Below are 21420 nucleotides of genomic sequence, written 5' to 3' on the forward strand. Positions count from 1 at the left end.
TGTATTATGATTAGCTCTACTGTTTGTTCCACGCAGCTGGTACATATCAATTGGTGTCTGACTGTTCAATATGCCTGGCATAAACATGTCGATGATGATTAGCTGAATTACAGTGCATAAAACAACACTATTAATAGGCCAACAAAAACATAACAGTACAATATGAATGATTGTTGTTTATCAAGGAATATGGATCCCTGATAATGAATAAAATCTCAGCTTAACAGTTTGGAAAGGATTATATAAGCAGAAAATTAGGTTTCTTTTACATTTTATCACATGAACGGTTATATTTTAAAATGTGGAGTTTCTGTAGTCTTCGCAAGCACTATAGTATTGAATATATTTTTTTAATTTTCATAAAGTCATTATTTGCTCTAGTAATCTTGTCAATGTTGAAATTAACATTGTGATGATGCATTGAAAATCAAACCATGATATTCTCTCATTTCTTGATATTAATTTATTTTCACCTTCAAGGTTTTGGTTGTATTTCTCAATTACATTCAATTCATTGAAACCCCATGGAACGTTATACGCTGACTTACCGAGCATCTGGCATCTCTGGTGGTTCTCGGCAATCCACAGGCATGCATTCTGGCAGCTCTGGAGACTGCTCTGAATTGCCTGAGCCCCAAATAGCATTCGCTTGACATGTCATGCAAAACTCGGTTTCCCCACATGTTCCAAACCCGGTGGTCGTTTTGCTGATTTCGTAACCTTAGTGTGAAGATCAAATACCTGATTCAAATCTACTTAGATAATCTTTGAGAGAGTCAAAATTGAATTGGATGTGTTGTTATCGACATTTCAACTGCTCTGGCGTGTTTCAAATATATTTTTACATACTGAATTGCGCTCAATACCCATTTAAATTCTCTTTGTGCTTAATGACATATCATCAATTTGTGGATGCACTGGTAATGAACGTGGTAGATAGAACAAAGCAAAATTAATTCAATTTCCAGAGATTGAATGATCTTAAATGTCTGTGAAGACGTTTGAGCCATTTGAATCTCAATGACACTTTTACAGAAGCTTTAAATTGCAGCGTTAACTCGACTAATATTATGTAATAGTTATTCCAACACTGATAACGAGGCATGGCCTTGTGCGTTGTGCTACAAAATAAAATGGAGCAAACTAATAAAGACACAACTTAATAAAGCTAGGTCTGAGTGCCAATGTATTACCTTCAGAGCACTTGTAAGCTACATCAGATCCATAAGTGATCGAGGAATACTTGGCAACACCGTTACGCAGCGGAAATAGCTCTGGACAGCTCTTGATCCTGCACTCGGGCGGACCTCCGCTCCATTTCCTATTAGCTTGACAAGTGACGGTCTTCTTCTGAAGCCCACCTGCTACAAAGAATTGGTTATGACAACGCTAATTTAAATCATAGGAGGTTTTAATGATGAATTTTAAGTGGCTACTGTGACAACTAGGAGAATCTAAAATAAGTTTTCAATAGTGTACATTTGGAACTGTAAGTGTGCCTTATTCATTTGCAGCGTTGGATACATCTAACATCCGATTTCACTCCGTCCATATAAAGCATACATGCGTCCTAACCACAGGAGATCAGTAACGAAGTACTTCTATCTTTGAAGAGAACTCAAGGTTTAGCCTAATTCTACAACTTACTCAATTGTTTATGATTTTAACTACTTCCTCTTTTCTGCTAAACAGCTTTTCGGGCTAAATTACATACTTTTGCATTTTTGATTTCAAGACGTAAAATGTAGTTTAGGGATGATAGATTTTTGTTTCTTTTGTGAGAGAAATTATCCTGATAACCTAATGAAATAGACGGTAACTGAACACAAGACAGTCAATGATTGTCACTATCTGTAATGTCGGTCGTCTGTTCAGGATAGTGGCCAAGATTTCAAAGTCGATACCTAGTAACTGCGAAAAGTATGAGAAATCTTGACCACATTTACTTTGTGATACAATTTGCTCAAGTACTTTCCCAACCTTTCCATGTTTTCTACCACTGTACTGGGTAAAACATGTCCTAAATATCGCTAATTATGTAGCTTTACTTTCATTTCTGCTCGTGGAACAATGTTGACGACTTTGATCAGCCCCGATCCGAACACGTATTTGACATCAAATTGATTGAAAAAAAGATTATATATCTAAATGCAACTCGCAATGCTCTAATAAACAGTGTCGAAAGCCGTGATGTGTAGTAGTTACAAGGTGAATGGTTTGGTCATTACATCACAGAATATGCAGTTTGCACATTTCCACACTCAGTACCTTCTGAAATCATGTCGTATCCTTCGTTGCACTCATAAACCAGCTGGCTCATGAATATCATGCCTTCGTCAGATTCCTCGTAAAACCCAAAATTCAGGTCTACGGGAGTCTCGCATACAACAGGAGAACAGACCGGTGACGGATTATCAAATGTTCTGTCTTCCGTGCATCTCAGTGTATCGTTACCATGAAGCTCGTAGCCTGAAAAGAAGATAATTGTTAATAAATCATGTTATAACAAGGGATGGGGACAATTATTGCAGTGCTGGAGTGATAATCGAGTATTATATGTTGTGATTCAGGTTGAGCAGAAGGAGGCGATTCCTTCGAGTACGGATATTATTCGTCATTATTTTATTTTTTTCTTTATATATTTATCATTTTTCATTCACAGTACTATTATCAACGACAATTAAAATGTCAATACTTGTTTCCCAACCTGCAAGCATCAAATGTTCAATATGTGATAACACAGCATCGGAGACATGCATTGCAAGGCTACACAAGTAGTGCCAATTATATTTCTGTGACGTCGACTCAAAGCATTGTCACAAAGTACTATGAAATAGGCATGGTTGGAAAAATATCATATTATCTTTAAGTGGTGTAGAGCAAGAGATATTTTCTCTGTGGACGCATACAAAGTGGATTATTGAATTTTTCCACATCATCGATACTCTTATGACATCATACTGAGTGTTACTCGGCTATTTGACTTGGCGTATGGTAACCCTACGATTTGGCATTGCATCATCTCGCCACTTGATTTTGTCCAATAGTAATTAAGACGTAATTATAGAAAATTATGGACTTTAACCAAATCGAAATTAAGATAGTAAATGTACAGTGGAAATTATCTAATGATCAAAATAACCTAAGGATCTATTTAAGGCACGTTATATATGCACAAGTGCATACTTATTAACAGTAATTAGTAAGACAGCATCAATAACAAAATTATCACATGGCAAATAGCAATTTCAAACTGCGCCAAATGTGGTTAGCCAATTGATTCTATCTAAACACCTTACCTGATATGCACTGGTACACAATATCCTGGCTGTAGACCAATTCCAGCTCCGTCTGGTGATTGCTGTACGGTACGATCGGGGCATGGTCACAGGATACGGGGTTACATGCGGGTGGTGCATTTGACCAAGACCCCGTTGCTTGGCAAAGCAGAGATGGTTCACCCTGAGGTTAGAATTCGATATTCAACTATCTAAATGCACTATGAACATATTATCCAAGGGACACGTTCCTAATTAATGGATAAATATTTACAAAGAGTTGCCGACTGTGCACTATTTTTGTTCTGCATTCAGCATTCTCCCGCTATTTAATCCAACAATGCACTTAAAAGTTCTCTTACTTAGAAGATCAGGACTCCTAAAAATGTGACACGTAACACCAGGCACTGTATTATGAATAAGACATTAAACATTCTAAATCTACAATTTCCCAGAATGAAGCTTGTTACATGGGGAATAATCTGAAATGTACAATATCCAGTACAAAATATCACTTGCACGGCGCTTGGCAGATGCACCCACACATCATACGGATGGCCCTAGTTTAAGCACCACAGAAAACAAAACTGAACGGCCGAGTTTACGATCCACAAGCATAAAGGCAATTTTTGCAATACAAAACACAGGCTCGTGGAATTGAGAGCAGTACTAATATACAAACAATCAGAACGAAGGTAGAAAGGGGAATTCAAGAGATTTTATACGCTAAGAGATTCTCTACACTTTATTCGATTATCATATCTTACTGCAACAGTATAAAATACCCTATTAACAGTAAAAGACACCATACTAGTTCGCATGTGTCATACAGGAAAATATTCATACCTGCATTTCATAACCAATATCACATGTGTAACTAGCAGTAGATCTGAACACAGGATCGCCACTCAAAGTCCATCCGCCATTTTCTACAGGAGGAAGTTCTGGACAGGGCACCGGTACGCATTCTGGCGACACAGTATCCCACTTTCTGTTATATTGACACGTTGCCGTAACAAGCTTTCCAACTGAAAATGTAAATGTATCTCAACTAGTAGAAGGGAGGATATTACTTAACTAACCACTGAACCTTTTCAAAATACCATATTCAATCAGCTCTTGACTACTACTACACTACTTATTCACTGAAGGTTTATGTTTGGACTAATTTTACGTCTACATCTTACGAAAAGCAGCCTTCACTTTAAAGTTTAGGATTTTGTCACCGGGAAAGCAGTATTTGAATGGATTCGTATCATCTCAATGAGTGAAATTGCAATTGCGAGCTGAAAGCCCGCTATCACGGCAATATAGTACAATTTCTAAAACTACAGTGACCTGACTAGTCAGTCACGAAGAAGCAGCTTGCAAGTCTTAATCCGTCATCGAATTATTACCAACACAGGTCTTCAACGCCTCGCCCCAATCTAATTCTTCATATTACTGATTTGTCTTGAAATTCGCTACTTCTATACGTATTAATAGGCGAAGAGATTGAATGCTGCATTAAGTGAAGCATACACGGACCCTAATGATATTCATGCCGGTCATAAATCACGTTCATTGTTCAAATACAGAAATAAATTTCACATGCATTGCCGTGTTCCCCTTTAAAATGGTCTCTCACAAATGCAGGGAAACCGTAATTCAGATGGGCAGCGTGAACAAGAAAAATGTTGTAAATCCCAAAATCTTACTTACAAACAAATCTAAATATCACACATTCAAAATCATAATTTTTCAAAGTCAATTTCAAAGCAAATTATTATCATATTAGTCGAATTTACGACCCTATTCTCTATTTTTCGAGTAATGTAATTAAATTGATCCATGTATATTCTCGATCTGTCATGGCAAGAAGTACACCTTGAAAAACATGCTGCTTAGATGTCGATCCTCTTAATGATCATGTTAATGCTCAACGTCTACATCAGTAAATTCATACAAGTACGTTTCATTACATTTCTTGCAACAGAATGAGGTAATTTGACACGACTAAGATACAAAACATCAGTGCTGATATCAATGTCATCATACCCGAAACATTATCAAACATATAGCCTTCGGTGCAGGTGAAATTCACTGATTGCTGATAAGTGAAGGGGTCTTCGCTGTGGCTTAATTCAATTTTCGAGTGAGCCGTTGCCGTAAGAGCACCACAAGACACTGGATGGCATGATGGAGGGTTTGACGACCATTTTCTGCAGAAAGAAAACATAGAGTCGTATCAACTGCATCGATGGCCATAATATGAAACAGAGAAATCTATTTTGGAATTATTGAAAAATGCGTCATATTTCACACGTTGGTTAAACATTGCCTGATTGTCGATAAATACCTATCACGATCGGGAGATTGGGCCAGTTTTGTCGACTACAGAGTTGTGTAATGATAGGAATTTTCAAATATAATTCAACAAATCTACGACCGATATTCAAGGTAATTTTATCTCTGAATATGACATCCACATTGGTTCGTGGGCTGATTTTAAAGAAATATTGTATGTGCAACATAGCCGGTGATTCAAGTACTTGGGCAGTATACACATTCGATTACTAACCCTGCAATTCATGAATCTAACAGATCAATTCACCACCAGATATTCATACCTTTGTCATTTATTGCAAAATGCCGACATACGATCATTAATTACCTCGTGAGGTTAGTTGGTTTGGTGCTTATCACATTTGAAAAATACTGAGATCTATTATCATTGCTAAATTTGTTCATATTACCAAATTTTGAATAAGGTAAAGCTAAAATGCATAAGGTACCGTACCTGGTGGAAAGACAAGTAATAATTGGCTTCCCTTGCATTTCATAACCTCTGTCGCACGAGTAAGCGGCATTGCTCTGGTAGGTGAAGGCGTGCGCGCTATATTTTCCATTCGGGATATCGCTAGGTTGCCCACATGAAACCCGTTTACAGGACGGCAGGTTTGGGACACTGCTAGTACCCTGATCGGTGCAAGTGATTTTCATACTTGCAGGCCCAGCAGGGTGAAATTCATATCCTGAAAATGTGCATATGTATTTGGCTAACAATACGATATATCTTATAGGTTGTAGGTGAAATGGACTAGTGCAATATCCTATTAACTTTTACCTATTGAAAGCAAGGAAATGGGGGAAATATTCAAGTTGGAATTTGAAATTGGTCAAGATTCCAATAGTTTAACTGTAACTGAAAGTAATGTTTGAAGCTAAAATATTTACTAATTTATTTATCTATCTATCCATCGGTTGATAAAAATAAGATTTAAAATTGCACAGCAATCCGCATTTCTTCAATACGATGATGTAGATTTGAAATTAAGTAATCTAAAACAATGTAGTTTCAAACTGAAATCAGTTTAACAAGGAAGTTGGACGAGATCTAGTTAGGTGATGATTAGTAATGTAGTATTGCATATCTTAACATCCATCTCTATTCCGGAGAAGATCGTTATGAATGGCTGCTTAGTAACAAATTTCACCAGTAAAAAATATTTAATCAAGTTAAGATGACATTGAAAAAATACCTTTTCTAGGTCTGTAAGTTAATTCATCTTCAAATTTGAAAGGGCTGGATCCCAACAGTTCACAATCAGTCGATCTTTCGGGCATAGGGCACTCAACTCGGACACATGTTGGTGGTGCTGATGGTCCAAGCTGACCAGATGACTGACAAGTCAATGTTGAATGTCCTGGAAACATAATATAAATTGAGTGGATACCAGCATGCAAATTCGTTACCTTAGTAATAAGAATGGTAAATATTGCTGTATTGTCTTTTATGGCTCGATAACACAGCAATGTATATTGTAACAATGTCACATGTAAGTGGTGCGACATCTTGGTATTGTGATCAAATAGAAATCTCACCTATCATTTCGTAACCGGGCTTGCATTCGTAAGACACTTTTTCACCGTAAACCAATATTGTGTCGAAGTCTTCGATCGCATTCTGAACTCTGGGAGGTACAGCACATGGAACAGGCTTGCATTCAAGGGTCTTCTTAGCTTCTAAAAAATAGGAATAGCAGTGGTTGTTTAAAATTGAAAAGGTCACATAACAAGGGTTGGGGTACATTCGTATTGGCTATTCCTATTTCTGTTTGATGGAGACCCCTCGTAGTACATCACTTACAGAAAACTATAAATCATACAAACTTAGTGATATAGGAAACGGCCGCGGAAGATAGACCAACATCGATAACATAACTGTGACATCGGGCACTTGGTCTAGGTAGATGCCTGTTTACGAGACCGCAACCGCAAACGCAACATATTCGTTCGGCATCCTCCTATCTATTACGTCGCATTGTGTCTTTTCGCATTGTACATTGTGTGTGTCTTGTTCGGATAAAAAATAAAATCTGATGATTATTTATTATTATTATTATTATTATGTCATTATGTCATAGGCTTGCGTGTGGTGGACTAAATTTGTTCAAGTTGCACAATAAATTATTTCCATCTATATTTCATGGTTGACGAAAAAATAAGCTCCTTCCCAGCTAGTTCGATGGACTTCGATGAATTACGCAAATTTCCATTAGATGCTACAAACTTTGAAATCAGGAGGTACATCCAGCACAGTTTTCTTAAATAATCATCACATATTTTAATTTCTAGAAGAAAATGGCATCAAACTCAAATATTTTAGATATTAATACACAAACATCAAATTCAAATCTTGCAACATTAGATTGCCTGATCTAATCGCCATATAACAAAACCTGCAATCCATATTAACGATATGGCCATCAAATCGTAATATCTCACAGTTACTGTGATCGGTATGTGCCAGTTAGTTTGTATCAAAAGAGCAAACAGGGAACATGGCTATAAGTTACATCGTCGAATGAAAGCAGCATAGCTACGAATTACATTGCCATATCTTATAAAATCATTCTGCTGATGAGTTTATGCGTAGACAAATGACATCACATGCTATCTTTGGCCTCCTAGCTGCACTAGTACCTACGGGGTGATAATAATGGATTTTAATCTAATTATAATTACTCAGATGATAAAACATTGGAGATAAATTGACTGAAAAGACAAGGTCAGCGGCTTAGTAGTAACAGCAGTAACCGATGTTACTTTAATTCAGGACTCGAACCTACCTGTATCATCGGGAACCATTTCCCCTGCATCACGTCGCGATCTTGAGGAAACTGATTTGTCTCTCTTTGCATCACGTTCCAACATACCTGAGCCAGAACCCTCGTCAGGATCCGGCATTCCTGACGACTCACTGAATGTGACTTGCATATCATGAGTTGACAGGCCTGGAATAATGAGACCTGTCACAAAAAGACCAGCAGAGCATATAATTACGCTGCTGTATAGATCAAAGGTAAAGTATGTGGGGGGTTATTGAATTTTTTAATTTACACATGCTGCAACAGAGAACTTTACACTGAAGCTACAATTAAGGTGGAAGTACACCAAAGTAGAAGTACACCACTCTGGATCGTGTCGCTGCCTAAAGTTATTATGCTGATAATATACTAATTTCGTATTGCAACCTCATCGTATTTAGTTATTGTTCAAACAAGATCAAGAACATAATAAAAATATTGCTTGGGTTTTAAAGAACATTGATACCTTTTCAAAAGTGGACCGGTAAGACTAGAAATTTAAAAGAGAAAAGTAACATAAAAAATGGTAGCCTAGGTTCTTACTGGACCAGGATTTGAGTTTCATCGAAATGACGTATCAGCTTACAAACGTGGACAGTGGGCGATTTTGTCAATTTCCGATAAACAAATGATTTATATTTTTGTGATCATCAGGGATTATCAAAATCGAGTGGCTAAGTGATTCAGTTCCGAGTCGAACCATAATCTTCGAATCATTATGCTTATTTGAGTACCACTTATTACGACATCAGAAAAATAAAACATATTCGAAGAGTTCAAATGATCATGTTTTATGCGACAGGGCTCATTTCAATAAGAATGTATTATTCAATTGCACTACTTATATCTATATCTGGTAGGAACTGTCTGTCCTTACGTAGTAGTTTGGCCTGAAAATACTTTATGATAGCTTTCAATACAACATCCATTGTAGTAAAATATTTATTCAACTCGAAGACTTCTCGGGTGCCTCTTTTCAAGAGTTATCGGCACACTAAAGGGATTTAAACAGAATGAAAAGCAAAACCAGAAAGGCGAAGTATGACGCAACAATCAGAAATTACATACCATGAAGTCCGCAATGTAACGATGGCAACAATAACAAACTTGAAGAGTACGATACTAGTAACATAGCATTTTGAAACCAAACAATAACAAACACGAATTAGAACGCACTAATGGGAAATTTGTAAGTTATACAGAAAATCTTTTTGTCTACATAAAATAGGCTTGGTCAATTGGATGATTGTTGATTCTAGGGCTTTCAAATGTGCCACTGTCGGAAACTTTCGAAATTTGTGCAGATGCGCTTTATGGTAGCTCCCTTGAACCTCCTATAGTACCACGTGAAATATTTCTGGAATTGTTGCGAACTGCTACAAGCTGTGTTGAATTCAGCTTTAACGACGTGATGTTTATGCAATTCGATGGCATTGCCATGGGATCACCTTTGGGCCCTAGTCTGGCAGATATATTTGTGGGGTACCATGAAAAGAAAATGTTTGAAAGCGTCCCAAAACCTCTCCTTTATTATAGATATGTCGATGACACCTTTGTTGCTTTCAATAATGAGCGAGAGTGTAATACGTTTTTTTAAAAATTGAATTGTCTCCACCCAGCTCTACAATTTACTGTGGAGAAAGAAACTGATTCAGCACTTCCATTTTTAGACGTGTTGGTTGAGAGATCTGGAAATATGTTTTTGACGTCAGTGTATAGAAAACCGACGTTCACTGGCCATTATATCCGTTGGGATTCTTTCTGCCCGAAGCGGCGAAAACTCAACCTAATATCATCTCTGGTTTATCGGGCCTTGCGTATCTGTTCGCCAGAAAAATTGCCACGTGAATTGGATGAGATCCACTCTATCCTATCAAAAAATGGCTATCCTGAGCATATATTGAAATGCTCCTTCGCAAGAGTGTTAAAACGTTCGGATCAACCTCCCAATTATGGACCGGAAAAATGCCCGGCATTTTCACATCTACCTTGGCTAGGCAATGTGTCGAATCGGTTTTAAAAGTTGATCAAATCAGCCGTGCACCGTTGTTATTATAGTGTAAATGCGCATGTGGTGTATACAACCAAACCACTTCTGCCAAACTTCCGAAAGGATGTGCTTCCTGCTTTAAATGCAAGTAACGTCGTCTACGAATTTAAGTGCCACTGTGATAGTAGGTATGTGGGACGTACATCACGAAGATTGTTTGAACGGATAACGCAACACATTCCCAAATTGATTCGCTCAAAAACTTGCGCAAATGACCGTACGGAGTTCGCACGACAATGCAAATCCGCCGCCAAAACCGACTGTTACGACGATTACCAAGCATACGCTTCGGCAATTGGCCAACATTTAAGTGACAACCCTTCTTGTGCTCAAAACTATAATGACCAAATGTTTACAGCCATTGCGCGAGGCAGATCCTTGTTTCATTTGAAAGCCCTAGAATCAACAATCATCCAATTGACCAAGCCTATTTTATGTAGGCAAAAAGATTTTCTGTATAACTTACAAATTTCCCATTAGTGCGTTCTAATTCGTGTTTGTTATTGTTTGGTTTCAAAATGCTATGTTACTAGTATCGTACTCTTCAAGTTTGTTATTGTTGCCATCGTTACATTACGGACTTCATGGTATGCAATTTCTGATTGTTGCGTCATACTTCGCCTTTCTGGTTTTGCTTTTCATTCTGTTTAAATCCCTTTAGTGTGCCGTTAAAGGTCAACTGCATCTTCATGACAACTTTGCGGAATCATGTTCAGAATTTTTTTTCATAACGAAATTACCGACTTTCCGTGTTTCAACTCAATCGGAAATTGCCGTAATTTTGACTGAAAGTTCCAATATTGGCATGTTTACAGAAAAAGCAGAATGTGCATCGTGACGTCAAGTGAGTGACACATATTATCAACACCGGTCACAGCGGCTGTTTGTGTTCTCGCAGTTTTTATTCTAGTCAGTTATGGCCGAGGTTTCCATTGGATCTGATTTGCCAAGTGATATTGAGACTGAGTCCGAGTACTCGGATGTCGAATGTAAGTATCATTTTGGCACGTACTTACAAAATTACCGTTTAAATGCCGTATTGGTTCAGGTGTTGATGCGCTCGATCCCACGTCAGTGGAACCCCTTGCATCTTCATATGATGGGTCATGATCAGCCTAGCTTGCTCAGCGCAAGCCGCTCGTCGAGACTACATGGAATACAGTTGTATAGTCTGTAGTGTAATAGCTCGTTTCAGTCATGTATCTTGATAAGTTTGTGCTGTAAGGAGGTTCCGAGAGTTACTGACAGAATTGAAGTGTATCACAGTATTGCCAGGATTCAATTCAGTGTGTCTGGACGTTGACGTGTTGGAGATGTCCTACTATGGATATCAACAGGAATATGGCCGCAGAATATTAACATCGAGTTCGATGCATGAATGGGATGAATCTCAGATTCGGTTGCCAAATACTTTTCTCGCACTAATACATTTGTTTTCACTTTTCAGGAAGTTGAAACATACTGCCCACAGAAATTGTGTTCGCTGGGTATGGGGATTCTGTGGCAAAATCCAGCGGAAAATCCTGCCTGCATGCGTTGTTACTGCTTCCTGAACAAAATTTACGTTAAATTCTTACACAGGATTCCAGTTCAGTAACGCCACATTGTGAATGTACAGTTGTATTCCAAATAATAAACGCATGTAACTAATCGACCAAAATAACTACTGTGTCAGGCAGAAAAGCATATCGGGTTTTATGTCGGGCAATAGCTTCCTCTCTGCTAATTTTGATTATGCTGCTAGTCAGAGGAGGTGGAACGGTCTCAGCACAATCGCTCAACTCAACAGTTTCTGGTCGAGTTCTGATGAGTGCTTGAACTTCTTCGGCAAGCTCATTGCAGTAATCTAGAACAGGCATAACAATATGACGAAATCTTATGATGCAGTCAGATCACCAGCAGTTACCAAATGTTGAATTTTCAAGGATCATGTGAGCCGCACATTCCCCATCTTTGTACTTCGGGTATTTGACCGCGGTGCTCCTTTTGACAATTTTCATTCAAATGCAGGATTGCCAACTGCATCCTACAAAATATGCTTAATTGATGAGGCTAGTAATTATGCCAAAATCTGATATACGGTAGGTTGTTTTGAATAGCCGAGACACTGCAAGGTACCTACCTGGCTTTTTGACTGAAATATGATTGTAGTGATATAACTTTGGGCAGAAATGATTGAGGAGGGCATTGAATGATTCACTTCCAGCAGTGTTTCCATTCGGCGAGAGATGGCGTATGTCATTTTCCATTCGCGTGGAGTAGAGAACATCGCAAATCCTTTCGTATGCCAATGAATCTGAAAATGGATTGTCATATGGTAAACAACAGAATCAAAGATGCTATTCATTGTAACTTAAATTTAGGCCTATATGTATCATGTATATATGCTGAATGGAGCAGTTTGTTTCTTTTTGATACAGTCAAGTAGGTTTTTTCATCTTTAAAGGATGTAACGGCATCTACACTACCCATAAATCAAAATCTGGAGTATGAGCAGTTTGTGCAGTCTTGCTTGATTCTCAGTGTGCTACCTGAACTTGACTCTTGCACGTCCGACTCTGATTGACACATTGGACAATGTTGAAAAATGCTTACCAGCTTATTCCTGTCCACAATCAAATCACAAACTGGGTCTTGCTATTCTCCAGACATTTCTCTGAATCTGAATGCCTGCAAATCAATATCTTGGTGAAGACTTGGTACGAATATGATTACACTGTTCAAGTACTCACTCTGACTCGCCATCTAACTCTGTTGGGTGGAAGCTATCGTCACTTGACAGGGATTGGATATCACTTTCACAGTCTTCATAATCCTCTCCAGCAATAGGATTTGGACAGCGATGAAAAGACACTTTGGGTACCGAATATCGCGTATTCGAGCAACCATACGCGACACAAGATGTACCTACGTGCCTCATCTTCTTCATACCTTCCATATTCACAATCAAATCCAGCATCATAGTCAATCCCAACACGAATAACTATCTGTTTACCACACTGCGCTATACCAGGACTTCTACTGTGTCACTCACATGACGTCATTTCATAGCTGAATGATTTCATATCCGTTTTTCAGCTTTTCGATTTATAATTTAAATTACTTGAAAACTATCATGTGATTTCAACTTTTTTTATTTTATTCATATTCCTAACCACATAACGTACGAAATAAGGCAAAGTCATTTTCAAGATGCAGTTGACCTTTAACTCTTGAAAAGAGGCACCCGAAAAGTCTTCGAGTTGAATAAATATTTTACTACAATGGATGTTGTATTGAATGCTATCTTCAAGTTCTGTACCACAAACCAACTGTTCAAATACTTTATGAGTGAAAAACTGACAAATTTTTACATGAAAAACTTCATTTTAACGAAATCTGGACCTATGAAGAATTCCAGTAGTTAATATGACGGATTATGGTAGAAATAATTAAAATGTATTGTAGTACAACGAAAGCTACTTTCCTACATTATTGGGTGGAAATTGTCTGTCCTTGCTAAGTTCACCGACAGTGCAAACATCTACGATATAAAAGAAATGCAGGTTGCGAAAATGTTTGACTTTGTAAACCATTTTGACAATATTTCGACCTATCGCTACAATTTCGACAAAATTTCGACTTTTATTGACATAATATTGGGTATTATGTGCTACATACACACCACAAAGCGAAGAAAAGTCATATCAGAGATTCTTATCTAACAATCACATTCCTAAATAAAGATGAGCTAACCTGTAAATAGAAAGAATCTTAGCGTTGGAATCATACAATGTGTGCCACTCACTTCTGGAGTTGGATACTGGAGGTGTTGACTGCATCGGAACAACAGGATTCCAATTAGTATCAGCACTGCAGACCCAGTTTCTTTCGCCGTGTAAGAAGTAGCCCGTCTCACACACGTAAATAGCTTCACTTTCGAAAATCTCACCTGTATATTGCAGGTTAGAGTTATCTTTACATACAACCTTGCTGCATAGCTATGTAAATATCGTGAAATGTATCATCAAGGAATATTCGTGGATGGAGACTTGGAACAACATAACAATACATCATAGATTACTGTATGTCAGTAAACTAGAATATACAGTCTTCATCTATGCCGGTAGGAAATATACCGTCTAAAATGTTTCATTTATACCAATTTGTCAAGGCATTAGAATAGATCCTGCACATTAATATCTGCGTTTTACAGTGATAGACGGCTATACGATTTGAACGCGGTCCTGCAGGATTACGAAACCACAGTCCTAACCACTGAGTTATTGAAATCATCTATCTCAAAAAAAAATGGATTGATAAAAAGTCAAACCCAGTTAGCACAGGTAGAGATCCCCTATTTACTTTTCAGTGAAATTAATTCATTACCAATACCTTCCATCTCTATAATGTGACAGATTGTCTTAATATACCATGTAATATACCAAAGAATGTACGTAATCAAAGGTGAACAGAAAACATAATGTTACATATCAATATTTTATATTATGATATATACCCAATATATTCAATTGCATTTAATATTCAAGAAAGCGACCATAGCTCAGTGGTTACACCTCTGATGTTGAAGCATACAAGTCTCGGTTCAATTCGGGATGGCTACCTCTGAAGTAACCAGCTCAGTAAAACGGATCCCAGTACAAACGTGTGTGTAAAAAGGAGATGTTACCAACCCGTAACATTTCTGTATCCATTTTCGACGTCAACAGGAGTACCACAAGACACCGGCGTGCATGTCGGCACTTTAGTGTAGCTGCGATCACTGCGACAGGTCACTTCGGCCTCTCCAATCATATCGTAGCCGTCATTGCATTTGTAGCCTACTTGGTCTTGATATTTGGGGCGGGCACTGAATATGAGAGAATATTCCATTTTAGACACTAAGTTTTCAAAAACAATAGATCAAATAATGCACAAAAGCAAATCGATTTGTTGAAACGATTATAAGGCAGAGGTTCCAAAACGTTTTTAGTGCAGACATCACCCCACTGGCAGAATATCCATCAGTACTAATAGGTACCATGCAAAATTCATTGACATTGTCATGGCTGTTGTTATTAACTAAACTATTGTTCAAGGTATTCGTTTACTCGTATCGCACATCTTATATTGTCACAAAACCGCGGGGGTAGCTCATTGAATGCTGTGAAAGACAGTCTGCATTCAACAAAGGTGATCGTGAAGAGCTTCGTGGAGGGACAGAACTTCAATATACAATTTAATAGTGCGGTATATTCCTATTGAAATGAACCAAAATGTTTTCACTTGACACTCGTATTCGTCAGCAACTAGTAGAGAATTGGAAAGAACGTTGTATATCAACAATCCCATCACAAAATAAGATGTCAACAGCATGAAATTTTGAATAAGCAGGGTAAAGAGAGCCCGCAAGCTCAATGCAGTATTTTAAATCGTATACAACTCCTTCTGACTTGGTAGGCCTATTTTGATAGAAGTCGACTACAAGGCAACGGAATGAAAGATGATTATACTGAGTAACGTTGCCTGAGCAGGAAATGAAATGTAAATTCGCTTAGATGCCTGTGGTTCCTGTGGAACTCGAGTCAAAATTTTTGTGCGCCGTATATATATTGTGTCGTATATATGAGTGACAATATAGGCCTACATGTATATAATTCATATGAGAGACATACTTTCTGCATGTCTAGCTCACTTCTGTAACAGGAAACAAACCTGTTGATGCCGTCCAACGCAACTTGGCCATCCTCAATTTCCGGCACATTGCCGCATTCGATTCGCTGACACTGATAGTCCTCTGCCGGTGGGATGGCCCACACCCCAATCTCAGTGCATTCAATGCTGATAAGCGACATATCGTAAGCTACTTCATACCCTTCGTTACATGATACGGAGAATTGAGATTGGAACGTTGTTGTGTCATAGGAGCAGTTTGCTGGATGACAAAATAAATTGCAGCAGTTAATATATAATATTGACATTTTTGAAACGGCCTGAGTGGAGTACAAGGCGGCTATATCATATGACAGGCGAGCTCGTATAGTAGTTGAAATGTTTCGTTGTAATGATGATACCGTATTCAGACAAAGCCTGAAGTGGTCCGATTCTCCACAATTGTTGGTGATTTGAAAAAAAAACTGTTCGATTGGAACATTGATTATATAAATAAATTGAGAATATTTACGTATTGTTTGCTATAAATATCAAATTTGTGCCGAGTATCATCACATATTTTACAGATTTTGTGAAGGTTTCATTGTGGATTCCGAGTCTTACGGAAAATATATTACGAAATTTACAGCCCTCATAATAAACCAAGTCGAAATTTTTCAGAGAGTGTTCGGAGCACTCAAAATCCAGATTATATTCTTGGAATAATATTCGAAGCTTCTCCGTCGAACACCGAATAAAACTATCTGCAATGCATAATAATCGATCAACTTTATGTTTAGACTAATAAGCAATCTTATACTATATTCCGATCTACTTGGCGTGGCTGAATTCAGAAAAAAACTATAGTTTTAACCTTCTGCCATATTGCTAAAACTACAAAACCTCACTCACCATTATCAATGCATTTTGGTGGATCGCCGCAATCCTTTGCTTCACAGGTTGGCAAAGGACCAGGCCCCCAAGATCTGTCCGATAGACACGATATCGAATTTACATCCCCGATCAAATCATAGCCGGCTTCACACTCGTAACGATACTTTGATTCGAACAAGTTAATATTCGTGTCATTCTGAGAAACTGCATTTCCGTTCTGAATAATTGGTGGGTCACCACATGATAGCCGCACACACTCAGTGGGGTTTCCTGTAATTTGATTATAAACCAAATTGAATCATTAATACATGTCCATAAGCAAATGACACACATTTCTTACCGATATTATTGGGAGTACCCCACGACGCGTCGTCCTGACAACTGACTTTGTAATCGGTGATGTTGGGCTGATACTCGTAACCTTCGTAGCATTGTGAGGTCACTGTGCTCTCGTAAATCGTGTCGTCAGATTTGCATTCAGCGTTTCGGGCACATGCATAAGGACCACAATCGACTGGTTGACATTTTGGCCCTTCTGACCATATTCCGTATCTCTGCAAGGGAATTAAAGTTTGGCATATCTGACTACGTAACTCGATTACAATCAATACTCGACTAAGATTTGAGTACTCAAATGCTTATGCTCAGCAACAAGTTGAATGTTGACTTAAAACTGGGCTGATGATTTGGGCTTATTAGTGAAACTTACCTCGCACGTAACGGTTAGGTCTTCTTCAGGCGCCTCGTGGCCTTTGACGCACTCATATGTGAAGGTGTCTCCGAATCTTGTATCACGCGTGTACGGAGGGACTTCGGCGTTTTGTAGAATAAGAGGCGGACCGCATTGATACAGAACACAGCCCTCTGTTGCGGGTACATAGGTCCAATTCCGATCTCCGGTGCATTGAGATCCAAAGTATTCAGTTGGCATTGATTCTGTGCTGTTATTTATACGTTATATGTCAATGAGATGGATGAAGTCAGGGTTATCTAAGAAGTTGGAATTGTTGTGAGCAGAGTAACACTAATATTACGCTAGTCTGTGAGTATAATATTAAATTTATATATATCCAAAGGCGGTCAAAGCAGTCAGTGTTAGCACTCAGGTACATGTAAAAGCAACACAGTATATGTGTACTCGAGAACAAGTAAAATAGCGATTTCCAAGACATGCCATATTTACTTTAAATGGATGCACAAAATATAACTACGGAAAGAAACCGAGTAGGCTAATTAGTTCCAAAAAGTAGATTTGGCTGAGAAATCTCATACTTTCAGCGATTAATCAGAGGTGGATACTTTCGAAATCACAAGGTGTATCTTTGTGACTAATGGAAAATGACTGATGATGGTACGATTTTTGAAAAGATTTTATAACAATTTTATAATTAAAAGCGGTACAAACGTATTTCAAAGTGCCTTTCAACTTTACTAATTCCAAAGCATGCAAATAGGCTTGTCTCAAAAAACATATGCACTGCAAGTAAGTCAAACATATTTGGATATTCCGAAGAAGTAGAAGGACTTGAGCACTGACTACCTCTTTGCATATATCTCCAAAAGTACGAGAACCTGCATAAAGGTTTTGATGCCACATACGTTCTATGTACCAAATCCCTTGATTTCCATTTTGTGTTCATATTTGCATAATCTCACACTGCTACAATCTCTTTATCATTGCCACAGTATTATCAAAATGGTAGCCTATTTATGTTAACTAGCGATTAGGGCTAGCCAAAATCGAGTACTTGTCCCGTCCATGCCACCACAAAAGAAATAATGCATGTATCCGTCACATTAAAGATACTTTGGTATTATTTCGACCATATTGATTTCATAGGATTTCTTGACAATGTTGTGGGATGATCATGACTTCGGAAATGAGTATTCCCAGTAACGTTCGTAGCTTTGTACTATGTCCGGTATGCTGCGACACGGCCAGTCAAGGTTTTAAGGCTTCCTCAGTGGAAAATAGTAACAAAACTATAATTCTCGTAGTGAATTAACTTTCAGGTGCGAGGAGCGTATAATTTAAGTACTCGAAAAATCGTCTTTTATTTCTCATCTCAAATCATTAAAATTAATGCTCGGTTCAGATTCGAGTACTTGATTCATTGTGCCCAGCCCTACTAACGATATATCATAACTTTCCAATGAATTTTTACTGCAATTAGTGTGATGCAAAAGTAAATTTCCAGACAGCTTGAATTGAAGTGGGTCATTTCATAAATTTCAGAGGTTAAATAGTTAACCACCATTTGATAATTTACCGTGTTGATACCACTAAATATAACCGACGATTATCTGATATTATCTTGAACTTATGGCGTGACTAAACAATTCCGTTGCTACTCACGCTAAAACGTATCCAAAATTGCATGTGTACTCGGCCACACTCAAATAGGTGTTCGCTTCAGCATGTACCAAAGCATTTGGAACTGCAACAGGAGCGCCGCAAGACACTGGTCTGCATTTGGGTGCAGGACTTGAGAATTTGCCTGGATAATAAAACAGATATTATGAAACCACGAGTTTGCAAATGGCGATGGAATAAGTCACAATGGGAAGAAGTGATATATTTGATCAGTCTCATTACAAAATTTGCACAAATAATTTCTTCTAACTTTGAATTATACCGCTATACGTCGGTGGAGTGAATTGTGACCAGATCAGGGCTGTAACCAAGTCACAAGGCTCCGAGTCATAAGTCAATCTCACTTTCGCAGTTTTGACTCGAGTCAAGTTGAGTCATTTTCAATTGACCATCGCGTCAAGTCAGAGTCCAAGTCAGCGAACAGTGGGTGGAGTCCGAGACACGGTATTATGACTCGAGTTCGCGTCCAAGTCATTGTGTTGACTGCTCAGTTTCCAGTTAAAGTCTTGCTAAACCTACTTCTTATAACTCTGCTGGGTGATATCGAATGGTTCGCATTCATAATATACTTACTTTCCTCACTTTTAGCAGTTTCTGGTCGCATTTTAAGTACAAGTACCAATAGACGAAATCCCAATAGTGTGGTTACTTTACTATTCTTCCAAATCACAATGAAATGTCGGTTTTGGCCGTCTGAGTCTCGAATCATTTGACTTGGTTCGAGTCATGCGCTATGACTCGAGTCGAGTCGGGCCATTTTCTTGTTTTGAGAAAATGACTCTAGTCAGGTCATGACTCGATTCATTACAACCCTGGACCACATACAATCTTGAATTTAAAAATGACATTAGCTGAATCAATGATTGAGATCTCGAATCACAATACAATTCACAACCACTGTCTTCAGAGTTTGAGTTGACAATTCAAGTTTTAATGCAATGACTTCATATTCGTTCAGGGCGTACATGTTTTCAGATGTTCAAAACTGTTGATATGAATAAAGAGATCACCTAATGAATTTCACCAATAATATATTCACACACAAAAAATGGTTTTTAACATTTTTAAACCTAGTAACCAATGTCACATTCAACTCAACTTCTATAAAAAGAAATCGAGAACATACCAGAGGCAGTGCATTGTATAGTCGAGTCGGTAGATGGGCCGAATTCAAAGCCATAATCGCATGTGTACGTAACTTTTTCCGGGTAGTAAACCGCAGAATTTGTAGCGCTAAAAAGACATTGAGAAATGTCAATAATGTGAGTGTTGAAAAACTATAACTTCTAATTGGTGATTGTTTTGACAGACCCACCTTGTGCCATTAGTCGTAGCTGGCGGCGTACCACATCTCCTTGGAAAACAGGATGGTATGTTTTGTTCCCATTCTCCAGTTGATAGGCATTTAATGATTACAGTATTGTTTGGGAGCTGCACGTCTTGCCGCATCATCACAAAGCCGACGTCACACTTGTAGGTAGCCTGGTAAAGATGGTAGAAAAATCAGTTTGTGATTGCAAAGAGAACGTATCTTTTAAATTCTTAGTTTCAACACTCATGTACGCCATGATGAAAAAGGAAAGTGTCCTTATAACATCCCATTGAAGAGAGGGAATTGAACAGGCTTGAAGCACCAATATTGGTCAACGCCTTCAGAACACTTACAAAACACTGGCAAACAGGTTCCAGTTAGGATATTCACGATACTTCGAATTCCGAGTAAATAATTCTAAATATTGTACTTACAGAGTCATTGTAACTAATATCACGAATGTTTTATCAGGAGTCTGGCTTGCTTGCAACGATATTTTACCATCAATGGATTAAGCAAAAATATACCATGAATTTATGAGTTAGATATCTGAAGAATCTATTTAATTTCACTACTCATGACTCCAAATCATGATTTAATAATCGACAACGCATTGAAATGAATCTGAAGCCTCAAAGTGACTAATTTTGTGAACTCATGAGTGGATTGGGAATTTCAAATAATTTGAAAGCAGATTTGATAACTATTTTTAAGATTCCCCATCATTGCTGGTGTGAGTAACATATTTCAGA

At 38.0% G+C, this 21420-nt stretch overlaps 1 protein-coding gene and 2 long non-coding RNA genes across 5 annotated transcripts in view; 1 reads left to right on the top strand and 2 right to left on the bottom strand.

Moving 5' to 3' along the window:
- LOC145434897 (sushi, von Willebrand factor type A, EGF and pentraxin domain-containing protein 1-like) overlaps positions 1–21420 on the bottom strand; it is a 221150-nt gene that overhangs the window by 31523 nt on the left and 168207 nt on the right. The window contains exons 74-92 of one of the 3 annotated variants that reach the window (XM_080312126.1): positions 20672–20838; positions 20483–20589; positions 19339–19480; positions 17692–17923; positions 17323–17536; positions 17001–17252; positions 16152–16371; positions 15131–15306; positions 14245–14388; positions 8390–8554; positions 7143–7283; positions 6800–6964; positions 6058–6292; positions 5316–5479; positions 4125–4306; positions 3300–3462; positions 2269–2469; positions 1194–1364; positions 549–720 (exon numbers count right to left, since the gene is read on the bottom strand). In XM_080312126.1, the coding sequence (XP_080168252.1) occupies positions 549–720; positions 1194–1364; positions 2269–2469; positions 3300–3462; positions 4125–4306; positions 5316–5479; positions 6058–6292; positions 6800–6964; positions 7143–7283; positions 8390–8554; positions 14245–14388; positions 15131–15306; positions 16152–16371; positions 17001–17252; positions 17323–17536; positions 17692–17923; positions 19339–19480; positions 20483–20589; positions 20672–20838 (3413 nt within the window). Of the gene's footprint in view, positions 1–548; positions 721–1193; positions 1365–2268; positions 2470–3299; positions 3463–4124; positions 4307–5315; positions 5480–6057; positions 6293–6799; positions 6965–7142; positions 7284–8389; positions 8570–14244; positions 14389–15130; positions 15307–16151; positions 16372–17000; positions 17253–17322; positions 17537–17691; positions 17924–19338; positions 19481–20482; positions 20590–20671; positions 20839–21420 lie in introns of all 3 variants that reach the window. The other 2 variants (XM_080312125.1, XM_080312124.1) reach the window with 2 other exon arrangements.
- LOC145434929 (uncharacterized) lies at positions 10427–11681 on the top strand. Its single transcript, XR_013913637.1, has 2 exons — positions 10427–11446; positions 11506–11681. It is a non-coding gene; the product is annotated as an uncharacterized LOC145434929 (long non-coding RNA).
- On the bottom strand, positions 11155–12443 carry LOC145434936 (uncharacterized). Its single transcript, XR_013913644.1, has 2 exons — positions 12364–12443; positions 11155–12303 (listed from the first exon to the last, which is right to left on the bottom strand). It is a non-coding gene; the product is annotated as an uncharacterized LOC145434936 (long non-coding RNA).

This window comes from Botryllus schlosseri, chromosome 3 (assembly GCF_051294905.1).
Source record: "Botryllus schlosseri isolate E-star chromosome 3, Bs_hap1, whole genome shotgun sequence".
Taxonomy (NCBI): Eukaryota; Metazoa; Chordata; class Ascidiacea; order Stolidobranchia; family Styelidae; genus Botryllus; species Botryllus schlosseri.